The sequence below is a fragment of the Miniopterus natalensis genome, chromosome 17 (genome assembly GCF_054644295.1).
Source record: "Miniopterus natalensis isolate mMinNat1 chromosome 17, mMinNat1.hap1, whole genome shotgun sequence".
Classification (NCBI taxonomy): Eukaryota; Metazoa; Chordata; class Mammalia; order Chiroptera; family Miniopteridae; genus Miniopterus; species Miniopterus natalensis.
In genome coordinates, this window is record NC_142097.1 from 14,130,960 (window position 1) to 14,146,616 (window position 15,657).

At 43.1% G+C, this 15,657-nt stretch overlaps 2 protein-coding genes across 4 annotated transcripts in view; both read left to right on the top strand.

Moving 5' to 3' along the window:
• Positions 1-15,657, top strand: part of SMG6 (SMG6 nonsense mediated mRNA decay factor) — a 207,268-nt gene that overhangs the window by 162,347 nt on the left and 29,264 nt on the right. The gene's annotated exons all lie outside the window — the stretch shown is intronic.
• On the top strand, positions 11,656-12,146 carry LOC148091221 (developmental pluripotency-associated protein 3-like). Its single transcript, XM_087826550.1, has one exon. It carries the CDS (start codon positions 11,656-11,658, stop codon positions 12,127-12,129), a length of 474 nt encoding a protein of 157 aa, XP_087682676.1. The 3' UTR covers positions 12,130-12,146.

Genomic DNA, 15,657 nt, shown 5'->3' on the forward strand with positions numbered 1-15,657 from the left:
TCAGCTGACAGCTTTATGAGAGCTTCTTTGTAGGTAACAGATTGCTTTTCTCTAGCTGCCTTTAAGATTCTCTCTTTGTCTTGAATTCTTGGCATTTTAACTATGATGTGTTTGGGCATGGGCCTCTTTGGGTTCTTCTTGCTTGGGACTCTCTGTGCCTCCTGAATTTGTGTGACTTTTTCCTTGACCAGGTTAGGGAAGTTTTCTGCCATTATTTTTTCTAAAAGGTTCTCTATCCTTGCTTGCTTTCAACATCTTCTGGCATTCCTATGATGTGAATATTGTTACATTTCATGTTGTTCCACAGCTCCTTTAGACTGACCTCCTCTGTTTTTTAATTGTTTTTTCTTTTTGGATCTCTGATTGAGTGATTTTTTTCCTACCCTGTCCTCTAATCCTCAGCTTCCTCTAATCGACTGTTTATTCCTTCCAATGTATTCTTTATTTCTGCTATGTCATTCTTAATTGCCTTCATAGTTTGCATATCTTTTTTCATGCTGTTGAGCATCCTTACAATCAGTATTCTAAACTGTATGTCTGGTAGATTGCTTATCTCCATTTCATTTAGCTCTTTTTCTGGAGACTTCTCTTGTTCTTTCATTTGGGGCTTGTTTTTTTGTCTCCCCATTTTGGCTGCCTGTTTGGGTTTGTTTCTAAGTATTAGGTAGATCTGCTAGGACTCTCATTCTTTTTGGAGGGTCTCTGGTGCAGGCCGATGTCAGACACCTTTTGTGACCGGCCCTGAGTATCCTGTTTTGAGCTATCATCAACGCTGGGCTTGAGGTCTCCTCTGCTGGGGCTGGGTGCGTTTGGACAGGACCAAGATGCACACCAAAGTCTGCTTTTCCAAGGCCCAGGTCCAGAAGCAGATCAGGCAAAGACTCAAAGAACTCTGAAGTCTGCCTCTGCCTGCAGTCTGATTAATCTGATTCTTTTAATGAGTCTCAGGCTGTAGAAACTCCACAGGCGGCTGTTTGTTATCAGTCTCTTAACAAGCGGAGCCTCCCGCTGTAGAAACTCTTTAGAGTAGGGCAAGAGGCTTTCCAGCAGGATAGGGCAATTGCTTTCCCTGCTCCCCCCCTCCAGGCAAAAGCAGCAAAATATCTGCCTAAGAAAGATATCCTCTGCAGTATGGGGAGTGATTGGGCACAGGAATCCAGAGGGGTGCCCTCTGAGCTGTATCTCCAGAGCCCACAGCCCTAGATTCTCCTCACATATCTCCAGTCCACTCTGCCCTACCTCTGCTGGAGTCCAAGGTGAGTGGCTGCACATGAATCTTTGTGCACTGGCCCTTTAAGAGGGTGTCTGCATTTTCAGCCTTCTCTCCCCAGCAGATAAACCCGGCTGCTTTTCACAGCCAGATGTTATGTGGGCACCTTTCTGAGTTCTGGTACTCTTGGCTAGGAACCCAGCCTGGGGTTTAGACCCCAGAGTCCTCAGTGGGAACCCCCCACAGCTGAGATATCCCTCTGGACCTTTAGCTGCTGCCTGTGGGAGCCCAGCCAGCCCTCTGGTGCCTCCGCACTTCCTACCAGTCTCCATGTGGTCTCCACTTTTCCTTTTTGGTTATGAGGGTGCTCTCCAGCTCGTCTTCAGTTGCAGTTCATCATTCAGGATGGTTTTCCTGTATTTTAGTTGTAATTCCAGTTTGGTCCCGGGAGAGTGTCAGTGTAGCTTCCACTCAGTCCGCCACCATCTTTAAATCTCCAATTTTGCCTATTTTAGAAGCCAACCTCAGCTTTGTCTTCCTTCTGCCTCATGTGGCCACCAACACCAATTATAAGCCAGCAAGTGCTAAGTTTCTCCTGATACCCTGGTCGAATCCTGTTTTGCCCTTCTAAGTGTGCTACCACCCACTATGATTCTTGTCCTAGTTGCTCCCAGATAAGAGCATTAGTGGGGTACTGCTGCTATGGTCTCATCTACGTCCTTATCAGGCAGGCAAAGGGTTGAACATCAGTTGTCATTTTCCTCATTCCAGTCCCATCTGCAGTTTGTCTTGCAGAAAATTCCTCATGGTTTCTGGTATGTGGTTGCCTAGTACCGATATATGCTTTCTTCATTTTTTCTCCCCCAGTCATTTCAGTGGAAAACTGGAAGGGTGGACAAAATAGCTAGAAGCATGTATTTAGAGCCATTCTAATTACAAGGCAATGCTAGTTTTTAAAAAATGAGTGTCTAGTCTTCCAAGTTGAATACTTTGAAAGTCACTGTTCATTTTATTAAGATGAGCATTGTTCTTAAAATGTGCTTGCATGGATTTATATCTGTGTGACTTGTTATATCATAACAAGTAGCTCTGTTACTCTCCTGCAAACTCAGGAAATCCAGTGTTGAGGAAGATACCCCTCAAGTCTTTCTGTACTGAGTCTCAACTCTTTAGCCTGAATCTGAGTAGAACCATAGCCCAAAGGCCCAGTAAGCTGCACTGAGAAAGAAGACAGTGACAGATATCTAAAATGGGGTAGGAGTGATTGTTTTGAATGCCTTTATTTGATAAAAATGCCATATGGCTCTGTTGCCACTGGGGAAGAGAAGCTGACTCTGGGATTAGGTGACCCAGTTTGTGCTCTTCAGCCAGGGCCCTTTCCCAATTTAGTTTATCAAAAACCCAGCTGAGAAGCCGGGACTTATTTCCTATATTCTTTGTAGCTCTGGTGCTGGTTATAATTCTCAGAAATTAGTAAGTAGTAAATAAGAGTACACATTTAGAAGTTTGGGCCTCATTACACCTGGCTTTTTTCTTTTGTTATTTGTTTTGCTTTTTAATGTAGCTGAGGTATATAGATGTACTAAGTTTTATTTTTTATTCTCTAGTGGAGAAACAGAATTTTTTAAATTTTTACATTGTAATTCAAATACAAGATCTTGGAACAGACCCTCAAGTGGTATCTTTAAATAGGAAATCAGTAAAAGGAAATTTAACTAGGAAGATTCTAAGCTCCAATTATAAAGATACCTCTTTTCTCCAAGAATTAGGCCTGATCAGGTTCAGACCCACCAATATGGAGTGGGAAGGGATAAAACTAAAGACCTTGGCACTTCTATGAGAAATTTAAATAACAGGCAGACATATAGAGATTCGTAAATATGTACTTGGTGCCAGCTAAACCACAGAGAAGATACTGCATTTGTGGTCCAGAGAAGTTAAATATTTGTGGTCAATTTAAAATTCAACATAAAACTCTCATCTGTGATGGAAAATATCCAGAAACTGCATGGAGACAATGCAAGCTACATAAACTCTCGAAGGCCTCCTCTTTCACCCGGCTGGGCTGGAAGGGCCTGTTCACTTTTCTTCACACTGCGGCACATAGCTGGCAAGCCCTTCTGGGAGAAAAAGGGCTCCCTGGCACTCCAGCTACCTACCTTAGAGGGCCCTCTGCTTTGTGGCTCACTCCTTCACATCTGATCAAACTGCATGTTATCCAAGAGCCTTTCCCCTGTCCATCTTATATAAAAAAAACAATATTCTCCCCACCCTGTTTCTCTCTGCCCCTCTTACCCTACTTTTTTTTTTATGGTACTTCCCACTATTTGTCCTGTATTTATTTGCCTATTTGTTTCTCAGTCTCACAAGAATGTTAAGCTCCGTGACATCAGGAACATTGTTTTATTGATTGCTGTAGTCCTAGTTCCTTGAATAAGGCCTGCCACACATAGCAGTTACTTAATATTTATTGAATGAATTCAGTGGAATACCTTAAAACGTTTCAGTAAGTACAGTCTACGAAGCAGAGTTACAACCTGCTCTGGAATAGGGAACCATTAACACACTAGAACCTCAGACTGTGAGATCAGCCTGAAACACCACAAATGCTTTGCTTTCTATTCCATCGTAGCTGCATATGGTTCCTCAGAGGGGGACTGGCACTTACAGACGGTGTCTGAGCCTCCAGAAGTGCAAAGCACCTGGCTTACACATAGTGATGCAATTAACACAGTTTAATTTTCATGTTGCAGTATTTGTTTCCTGCCTTCAGATTTGTTGAAGACCCTTTGGTGCAGGAGCTCTTTCAGGGCGGCATGTAGACTGGAGCACATACATATATTTTCATATTCTTTTTTTATATGTAAATGCAGCCCCTCTTGCCCAGCTTTTTGTCACTTGAGACCCTGCCTGGTTGAGGGGACTGTTGCTGCTGACCACTCCCAGGCCTGTTGGACCTGACGATGAGCGATGAGCTTGACTGATTTGCTCCTATCTGCTTTCCTGTGCTGCCTTTGCTAGGTCTTCCAGTCCTTTCAACCCAGAGAAACTCTGTTGCAATAAGCACATTAGGTTTTCCAGATCTGTTCTTGAACCTTATTGTTGATGACCTTTAGCATTTGGTATGAAGTGTGCTTCACAAATGATTTTGATGATCTCTAAGATAACTCTGTCAAGTTTTAAAAAATGGCAATGTTTATCTTCATTTATATAAATATATTTAAAATAGATAGAAAGCCCATACTTAATCATATATGGTAGTATATGCATAAATATCTCTGAAGGACATACCAGAAACTGGCAACAGGGCTGGGGAACAGAGATTCTAGAAACCAGAGGTGAGAAGATTTTGTTTTTAAAATTTAGCCTCTTGTACTGTTTGTTTTTAACATGTGCCGTGTGTTTAAACTCCACATTTATAAGCAGCTTCAGTTTGGCCTGGTACTTGAAGCCAAGGTGACACCATATCTCAGTGCCTCCTAGAAGAGATGCTGTCGTTGAACTTCTTTTCTGCCTTGTCAGCAGCAAGAGTGGCTTTAGTCTAAATAACAGGATTCAGTGACAGCTTTTAGCTGTGTTGTCGATAATAAAAAAAAAGTTTAGGCTGTGTGTAGCCTTCCCTGTGTGTAGTACAGGCTGGTACAGAAATTCTCTCTCTCTTTATCAGTATGAAGCACTGAAACATACTTTAAACTAGTTTATACAGTAGTCGCACATTGTCCACGGGGGATTCATTCCAACACCCTCCGTGGATGCCTGAAAGTACAGGGTGTACCAAACCCTAAATATACTTTTTCTATACATACATACCTACGATAGAGTTTAAATTACTCTTGTACTTTGGAGCTATTATTAAGTAGAATAAGTGTTACTTGTACAGAAGCACTGTGATACTGGGATAGTCAACCTGATAACTGGGACAGCTACTACGTGAATAATAGGCAGGTAGAGTATCCAACATGGATACCCTGGACAAAGGGGTGATTCACACCCTGGGCAGGACAGCGTGAGATTTCATCATGCTGCTCAGAACGACGCACAATTTAAAACTTACTGTTTGCTTCTGGAGTTTTTTTATTTAATATTTTTGGACCATAGTTGACCAGGAGTAACTGAAACTGTGGGAAATGAAACCACAGATAAGGGAAGACACTGTAATGTTTGCATGTCCTTCTATGTGTGTCTCCAAGAGGAGAGTAAGCAGTGTTCCGAGTTACTGGCTGGCTGTCTCTACCCCTGTTCTTAGTCTAAAAACTTGGAAAGATTTAGTAAAGAATCAGAAATATATTCTAATAGCAGCTTTTTTATTTTTTTCAAATCCTGTGAGGATATATATACTACATAGGCTTGGTGATTAGGAATGGATCAGGTGAGATACTATAAATTCTAATGCCATTTTGCCAGAGTGACCTGCAGAAAAATACATCTCCCTAATCTAAATAAAAGTCATAGTCTTCATTATGCTCTGTTCTGGTCATAAGAAAAGTCCATGTAAGTTATTCTGTCTGGGCTTGAGTTTAACTCTCTGTAAAATGGGGATGACAGCAGTCCATTCATAAGATTTAAGTCAGGATTAAATAAGATAACATAAGTGAAAATGCCTAGATTATAAAAATAAGCCTCTCTCAACATATATGTTCTTCATAATAAGTGGGGAGGGGGCAGTTAAGAAGACTCCAAAGAAACAACAAGTTATAATCCAATTTACAACAAATTCTCATATTTTCTCAGATTACCCTATAATTTCTGTTTTCTGTAATTCATAAGGATTTTCTCATATTCTCTACCATCTTCATTTTTTACCCTTTCACCTCTTGCTATTGTGGCTTTGGGTGTAAAAAATAAAACAAAACACTTGTTAGATTTACCTTTTAGGCTATGATTTGGGCCCAGCAAGAAATTAGGCAGGATTCAGGTAGTTTTCAGAATGCAAGGAATTATTCCAGGATTTCCCTATAATGGAAACCCTCAAGTGAGAGTTTGTGTGCCCTTGAAGGAGAAGAGCAAAACACCACTTTGGAAATAAAATCATGCCGTCCTGGGCATTCCAGAGCTTCCCATGCTGGCCTCCTTTCGGCACCATTCCTTTCTGCAATCCCACCCCACTCAGCCTTAGCACATAGTCCCATGAACATGCCACCTGCCTTCTCTCTCTCTCTTTGGCCCTATCCTTTGGCTGCTCAGTTTACTTTTTCCACATCCTCACCCTCTTCCAGTTCCAAGCTAAATAACCTTCACAGATGGCTTGTTCCATCAGAACTGTTTGAGAACACAGGACAGTGAAATGGGGTCCAGGAGGAGCTGCCAAAGCCCGAGGCTGCCCTTCCTGCACAGGCCCAAGACAACTTTGTCATCAGCTCCCTAGAAGTCCATGGACAGTGAGCAGAAAGGCTGGCAGGTTGGGTGGTGGAATGTCTCTTTAACACTATAATCCTCTAGCAGCTAGCAACTAGTTCTCACTTAGATTTACAAGTCAAAACCTGGAGCTGGATACATTGCTTACTCCATTTTCCACAGAAGACAGAGCACTTTGTAGTTGGCATTTCTCCCCCACTTTTTTACAGCGTGGAAACCCAACAGGAAATGGCAGTCCCATTTGTGTTTTGGATCGTGGTTTGAGTCCTTACTGAACTTCTTTGTGAACTTCTGGAGAGGTCTAGATCCCTGCCCTGCCTGACCTGAAGGGCAGTATTCCCAGCTGTCAGCACATCCTTGGGAAGAGGGTGAACTTCAGTTGCCTATTAGAAATCCTGCAGATGAGAGAAGACCCAAATTTCACTCTTTTTCCTGTCAGCAAGGACATGTAAGTTTCCTGTCTGCCTTGTCATCGGCTTTGAAATACTTTTCTCCTACACTCCCCATGTATGCAGTGGTCTGTAAGCCTCTGCCCCCACTCATGACCCTCCTTCCCTCTGTTATAATCAGGTCGACCTGGTTAATTTTGCCCTCGTGACAAGACAGCCTTTTCCTTGTCCTCAGTTACTCCTGTGGGACTTAAGACCTCTCTGGTCGTGGTTTCCTCTCTTTCCCTTCCTCTCTCTCGTCTCTCTAACTGTAGCCTCTATAAGTAGGTCCCTCTGAGGTCACTGAAAAAAGGCAGTATGTGCTACTATAAGAGTCTTTCTTCCCTCAGTAAGCAGAATTCCCTTGAAAGACCCCCTCCCTTCCTCCATCGGAAGCCACATTGGCATAACTGGGCAGGGAACAATGAATGGCATGTGTGGAGTAGTCTTGCCAGACAAAAGGAAGCGAACTCTCAGAGAGAGCAGACAGTTGAAGAAGCTTCCCCTCGAAAGAACAGAAAAGGAAAGAAAAAATTCCATGGTAGGAAACTACTCTTTCTCTTCTCCACCTTCATCTCTTCCATCAGGATCCAGGGTTGCCAGATAACAACATACTGTTGTTTGCACGGTAAAAGTTTCTTAGATGACGGATTTGTGTAGCCTTTGTGTGCCACGTGGAAGAAGGAAGCTTTGATTTCCTTTGTCTTGTCCCCATGCTCTCTGATAGACCTTCCTCTCTACAATATATCCAGAGGTCAAGACTGTGTAGTGCAAACAACTTTCTGGGGACATTCATACATAGGTCTTGACTTGATATCCAACAGTGACTATTTTCCCATATTCATTCAGCTCATCAGCTGATTAGCTGAGGTCTTGCCTATACTGTATCCAGGGTAATGAAATGAGTCTGAATGATAGAACTCCTTTTAGGGCGGGTGCTCTGTGAAATTTTTTTTAAATTTGTCTTTATTGTTGAAAGGATTACAGATGTCCCTGCTTTTTTCCCTCCATTGATCCCCTCCACCCCACATCCGCCCCACCCCCAGGCTTTCCCTATACTATTATCTGTGTCCCTGGGTTATACATTTATGCATACAAGTTCTTTGATTAATCACTGATAAATTTTTAATGTTAGTATCTCTGTTCTTGCTGTAACTTAGCCAAATGCCCATTTGGTTTGTGTTCATCTAAATGCAAATTCATCATAAGTGTTTATTTTGTCCTGGGGGCGGGGCTTTGGGCTGCTGAGGTGGGTTGGGTATCCTTTAGTGAAAAGGACTTGAAGTAGGTCCTCTGTCTCCAAAAGTATCATTACCTCTCTAAGAGGCAGCAAAATATAATGGACTGAGCACAGACCTTTAGAGTAAGACAAATCTAGGTTCAAATCCCAGCTTCACCACTTACTGGATGTTTCTTTCCTCGGAGCTTCAGCTTCCTCTTCCTCTTTCTACCTCACAGGATTACTGTGATAATCAAATGAAATAACATAATTCCTAGCAACCATCAGTCACCACTTCTTCTCCACCACAACTTTCCCAGTAAAATGCGATATGTCAGCCATCAAGAAGCTGTGACCAGTGAAAACTGCAGAGGAAGTAAAATGCTGTTTTGTTTACTTGCCATTACCCTAAACCTCTGTAATGGGCTTCTTGCATGCTCATGAGTTCTGTTTCTAGAACGTGCCCAACCTGAGTTTATTCAGTATTCTTTTCCACTTGTAAGGACTTCTTTCATGATCAGTATCCAAGGGCTTTAGAATGTCTAGATGGTGGTGTGTGCCATACAAAGGTGTTGCTGGCAGGCTGGTTTCCAGAGACCACCCTTTACCTCTTTGCACCTTGGCTTTCCAGAGCCTTTCCTGGCTTCAGATCCGGTGAAAAGTTAGCCAGAGAGCTTGTCCTCAGCCTCCTATGGGACTCACAGGTTTGGCTTATACCCTCCAAGTGGCCTGGAGGGAGCTACAGGGTGTTGGAGATGGCCATGGGAAAGAAACAGCTCACAGAAAGAGCACAATACGTGAGCCAGCAGCTCCCCACTGCCTGCTGGAGCAGGCTCAGTGTGGCCTCTGACAAGAGGCTTCAGAACACTAAACAGGTGATTAAAACATCAGTACAAGTCTTTCCAAACCTCACAGAAAGCCAAAAACTTAGTTTGGACACCAACAGAAATTTTCCACTCTGGAGCTTTATAAACTGATCTGCTGTTTCTTCCTCTGCTCTGTGGCCAGAGGGGAACCTTGTGCTAATGATTCCATAAAACCCTCCAAGTCTTCCTTAGTGGCTTATCATACGAGAAGAACCTATACCACCTTTTTCCATCAGGAATTGTCTCCAGCCTCACTGTTAGTTCAGATTCTGAACCATCAGCCCTTCCAAAAAGGCCAAGCCCAGCCCTTGGGACTGCCCTCTGGGACAGAGCTGAGCTCTCCCATCAAGGTCAATGGCAGAACCGAACTGTCTTTCCTCTCTTCCTTTCCAAGATGACTTCCCAGAATCATAGAAACCTTTAAGAATGGAAAGAGGTCTTCAGAATCATCTGCATTTTGCAAACAAGGTTCAGTAACTCGCCCAAGTTAGGAGAGCATGAAGTGAACTTTCCTCTAGACCCTGCTTTTCCCATACCTGTGGCACGTCAGCAGCCCAAGAGAAGTATACCCAGCCCAGAAGGAGTTCAGTCTTCAGAAACCAGCAACAAGAGACTGCCCTCTTTGGTTTTTGTTTGTTTGTTGTTGTGTTTTTTATTGTTGTTTTTTTTTAGAGAGAAACATCGATTTATTGTTCCACTTATTTATGCATTCATTGCTTGATTCTTGTATGTTCCCTGACCAGGGATTGAACCTACTACCTTGGCATATCAGGACGATGCTCTAACCAACTGAGCTACCTGGCCAGGGCGAGACTGCCCCCCTTTGAGTTTCTGTACTAGATGAGATCTTTCCCATTGTGAGGTTGTAAACATCTCTGCCCTAAGCACAGGCAAATGGTCCGGATCCATTGAGAACTGTGGCAGTTGGACACTGATTAAAAGAAGAGGCACATTCCAGCTCCTCTACTTACTGTATAACCTTGAGCAAGTTACTTAACTCTATGCCTTAATTTCCTCATCTATAAAATTGAGATAATGGCTGTACCTACTTCATGGGGTTGTCGAGATTAGATGAATTGGTGCATGAAATGCATTTGGCACAGTGCCTGGCATGTAGCAGCCATTCTGTTATTGGTAACCGTTAAGGGCGAGTGAAGCACACAACTTTGTTGTTATGCCTTAGAAGGCCCAGTGGTGCTCACCCAGGAAGCGGCTCTGGTAAGGTGGCAAGGACATCGGGCTAGGAAGTCATTGCATCTGGCTTCAAATCTCATTTAAATTACTCAAGTTTCAGTTTCCTCACATCTATTATCACTATCTGAATGTAATAGTTAACTGCTTCACAGGGTGCTAAGGATTTTATAGAACCTAAAAGTGCCATGAAAATTACAAGGTGGTATTTTTTGTACCTTAGCTAAAATAGAGTTGCATTTCAAAGAATTGACCAAAATTGTAACCACCTATCCTTTCAGCCTTTAAAGCAGTGATTGTGAAACTTCAGTGTTCATAAGTACCTGCAAGACTTGTTTAAAGTGACAGTACAAGGCCCTATCCCCAGAAATACTAATTTATTTAGTCCAAAGTAGAGTTCAGGAATCCACTATGTGATTCTGATTCAGGTGGATTAAAAAAAAAATGCTTTTTAGTGTTTAGGGGTGAAGAAAGGAAACTAATATTTATTTAGCTTCTTCTATGTGCCAAATATTTGCCTTACTGATACCTCATCTCAAACTCTGAATAGACTTTAGTTAGCTCTAGTTAGCAAAGCTTGTCTTGTTTCCAACTGTAGGGTGCTATTAGCCACATTTAATATTCAGGACTCAAGATGCAAGACCTGAAAATGCAACTTAAAGTGGCCTTATACCTCAGCCCTACCCTCAGAATTTCTGTATTTTTTATATTTTTCATAGTTTTAATTTGCTGTGGGGATTCTCAAGATAGAGGTGTAATTTTTCCAAGAGCATAACACCCCTGCTTTGAAGAGTGTAAGTCTCACCTCTTGCTGAGATGTGTTATACCTTGCCCTGGGGCAACAGCCTCCACTAAAGGCGAAGTGTGATATGCCCAGAGCTTGGCTTCTTGTGGGATCTTATTTCAAACTAGAAACTCTGTAGGCAGCTTGTCAAAAGAGAGCACGTATCCCAAATTACTGAGCCCAAACTTCACGGGGAACACCACCCAAAGCAGAAAGTAGCATCTCTGAGTCTGTCCAGGGTGTCTGTGTTGCACAACACAAGGAGCATGATTCACATAGTAGACAATGTGGTTATTAGCATCCCTCCGTGATCATAATGTCCTGAGGCTGCCGTCAGCCTCCCATGATGAGACCTCCATTGTCCAAATACACATAGTGTATGCTGCAAATAGATTTTCTCTGTGTGTGTGTGTGTGTGTGTGTGTGTACATGCAAATTACAGTGCCTGCCCTCAGGAAACTTACTTAAGAAAGAAAATACGACAGAGGGCATTTAGCAATTTTCTTGCTGTTGCTGGGCTGCTCTGTGGCAATTTGAGAGTTTTGAGCATCACCTTCTGCCAGAACCCTAGGAGGAGCATCAGGCTGTGACTAGACCTTCCAATGGACTCACCAAAGAAGCTTAGCCCACCCTCGACCCCAGAGTCTTCTCCGAAGCCCTGTGAGGAAAATTCAGCTGGCACTCAAGCTGTCTCAGAAGTACTAGCAAACAACCTTAGCAACTTAACTCTGAACCCTAGTCCCAAATTCTGTTCCCTTCCACCAAAACCTTCACCCCAACTGCAAGATGAAGAAAAAAAGTCACAGGGGCTTGGACTGGGGCTGGGTCAAGGCCTGCTCTACAGGAGGCGACGTGGAGTGAAGACATTGGCATCTGTCCGGAAAGAAAGGCTGCTAAGGACATTACAACTTGTTAGATACCGTACCCAATCTCTGCTTAAAAAAGACCCAGAGGAGAGGAAACGTGAGCTTGAAGAAAGAGCCAGAAGATTTAGATGTAGCTGTCGTTATTGCCTATTTCATGGAGATCCTGCTGATGATATTATCCTAGAGAATTATGGCATGGAGTTGACTTAGCTATAAACCTTGTCGTACTTTTTTTGTCTTCTCACTAATAGTTTTAAGGTCATTATGCAGCAGCATAGATAAGGAAAATTTGAGCTGTAACAAATTTTTTGATGTGATTATTTCAATTTTTAGTAGCAAATGTGTGTATGAGCATCTTAATAAAATTTGAAGCATTTGAGACCTTTTAAAAAAAAAGAAAATACAACAGAATAATGGGAGAAAGATATTAATAAGCGTAAACTAATCAACAGATCAAATTTATGGATGTCATGAACTTGAGAGGGAATACATTCTCATGACAAATTTAGAATCCAAAGAGAACTTTACAGGCTACAGTGAAAGAAGTAAATAAAATTATAAAGTAAAATAAGAAAATAAAATAAGAATAAATGCATAACCTTACCTTATGCAGAAAGCCAGCTGCATAGCAGGTAGTGTGCAGCACAGTACCAGCAGGGTGTCCTAGAGTGTGGGGAGACCTCAGTGAAGGGATGTTACCAAAGGGAGTAGTTAGGAGTTCTTGCACTCAGAGGGCAGAGCTATTATTTAGTCATATATGTGAAAACGGGGGATTTGTTGATTAAAAGCTCACAATGTGTTGTTAGTGCAAGGTGGTGGACAACAAAACCAGTGCCTTGTAGCCTGTTCATAGAGTCGAGGCATCGAGAACGGAACAAGGAGGAGATGCTCCGCTCTGTTCTATGGGCACTCGCCGTAGGAAACACAGTAGTCTCAGTGAAAGTCATAGTGAAAAATAAGCAGGATGTTTAGGAGACAGTTGAAGTGAGGAACAGTTGAAGGAAGTGGAAGTGTTTAGCCTAGAGAAGGTGCAACAGCAGACTTCAAATAATTTGAGGCCAGTCACATAGAAGCAGAATTACAGTTTTTTGTGTAGCCCCAGAGAACAGAATTAGCACTGGGAGGCAGATTTGGTTTAAAAGGGACAGATATTTCTACCAATTAGAAAAGTCCAAAAATGAAATGGGGTTCCCTGGTAGGAAATGAGCTCCCTTGTAGATTCAAAACAGTAACAGACCTCTCATATACATAGTCTGGACTAAAAGTTAACAGGGGAAAAAAATCTATTAGGTAGGTAATAATAAAAATTACTTATTTGGTCCTGGACAGTGTGGCTCAGTTGATTGGAGCACCATCCTGTACATCAAAAGGTCATGGGTTTGATTACCAGTCGGGGGCACATACCCAGGTTGCGGGCCATGCAGGAGGCAACTGATCGATGTATCTCTCTTCCTTCGTCTCTCTCTAAAATCATTAAAAAGCATGTCTGGTGAGGATTTTTTTTGAATTATTTGTTTCTCAAACATTAAGTAATGGTGGTTTTATTTATTTTTTAATATATATATATTTTATTACTTTCAGAGAGAGGGAGATAGAAACATCAATGATGAGAGTCGTTGATCAGCCGCCTCCTGCACGCCCCCTACTGGGGATCAAGCCCGCAACTAGGGCACGTGCCCTGACCGGGAATCAGACCGTGATCTCCAGATTCATGGTTCGACGCTCAACCACTGAGCCATGCTGGCTGAGTAGTAATGATGGTTTTAAAAGCTTCCCCAGGGTCTTGAATCCTTTCCACCTGCAATATTCAAGAAAGGCTTGGATCGCTAAGAGATGAGATTCTAGTGTGGCTTTGAATGATCAGTAACTCACTTTGTGGTATATAAGTAATACAGATGTTGAGGGCTGCTAATGAGGTCAGAGAAGATGAAGTATAGGAAAAGGACTAGCCCATAGGTGCTGAAGGAACAACTGTGCATTTGAAAGAGGTTAGTGTCCAGTTACTGCAGAATCCCTCTCTGTACTGAAAAGTCTGTGACATCAAGGACTGCATCTGCCTTGTTCTCTCTTGTGTGCCCAGGATGTATAGCATAGTCCCTGTCACATGTTAGGGCCTTTGGAAAAATGTGTGGACAGTGGACTGGCAGGCTAGACAAAGTTTTCTTGAAAAGAAAAGCTTTTTATCAAACTTGAAGATAAGAGAATTAGTTGATGGCATAGAGGTAAGGTCACTGTAGGCTGGAGAAATAACCTGTAAAGTCTCAGGTGGGAAGGGGAGCAAATGGCATGCAGGGGAATATCTAGTGGGCCTGGGGTTTGAGGATTAGGGAATAGAGACCACTAGAGGTCTCTATTGAATAGAGACCACAATAGAGGGGTGGGTGGGTGTTAGAAAGCATTGAGAAAGGTTAGGATTTCATCTTTGTAGCAGGGTTAAGCCCAAGGGAATTCCTCATCCTGACTTCCTTGCAACCCTTCTGCCTAAAAGGGGTAAAGGAGCAGCGGGCCAGGTCTCTGCTAGGAGCTTTTCTTCCCCTCAGGCTGCCTTTCCCTTTTCCCTTGAGGGAAGAGGAATGAGAATTCTGGCCTCCTGAGTACTTTAGGTAATGTATGGGGGGGGTATTATTTCTCTCTTGATACGGGGAGTCTTTGAGGTTTGAATGTGACATCCCCCCGTTCCCCCACACTGGAGCCACAGGACTTTGCTTTGTTCTCTACTGAATCTGCAGGGTCTGGAATAGTGTCTAGTGTACACAGTAGGCACTTTGTAAGTATTTGTTGAATTGAATGTTGACTGAATGTGTTAAATGCTACCAATGTCTCAAAAAGGGCATCTCCCATACACACATAAAATAAATAAAACCAGGAACAAATCTGGTGAAGGGGCCTGAGCACCATTCTAAGGGGTGGTCTCCTGATCCTGCCTGTCTAGAAGGCAAGTAAGAATATGGCTCAGAGCAACTGGAGCTCCTGGCCCAAAACTAACTGGCAGTATAGAAGCAGACTGCGTGTGGATATTTGCAGACTGAGACAGATGCAAGGGCTTTCATCCCCAGGGGCTGAGCTTGTAGCCTCCCCTGCTGGTTCAGTAAGTGAGGGCCCCAGCGCCTGTGTTCCAGGTTTCAGACCAGCTGAAGCCAACCAGACCTGAAAGGCTTGTGTTGGCAGTGCCAGTATCCGCCCCTAACCCCTGCCAATTTGGGTGGCTGCTCTCGGAGCACTCTGCAGGGGAAGCAGATTGGACTGCAGCCCGAGCTACCGCTGCCTATAGCTTAATCCCTGTGACACGCTCACTGTTAAGAATGCACCTTGCTTGTACAGCCAGAGCTCAGAGCTCTAAAAGAGAAAAGTTTCTTTCCGTGAGGGACCAGTTCAAGAAGAGCAAGCTGTACTCTGCCAAGAGAGCCCAGACTCCTATCTGGCTTTGTTCAGAATGTCCAAGGTCAGGAAATACAGGTGGGAAGAAAATGCCTCATTGGGAATTTTTTCATCATTTCTCTTGTATTGAGAGACCTGGAGCAAGGATGCAGCAGGGCCTTGTTTAAGGAGGATGCCGTTAACAAAGAGAAAGCATGCGCGCGCGCACATACACACACCACAATATGAAGGGACCAGATGGGCAAGGCAATTGTGATGTTCACGACAGGCTTTTATTTCTGATGTGTGCATGGTATGCAGAGGCCCAGACCCTTAGGGCCTCTCTGGAGTCCTATAGAATGCATGCATGCCTTTCTGGTT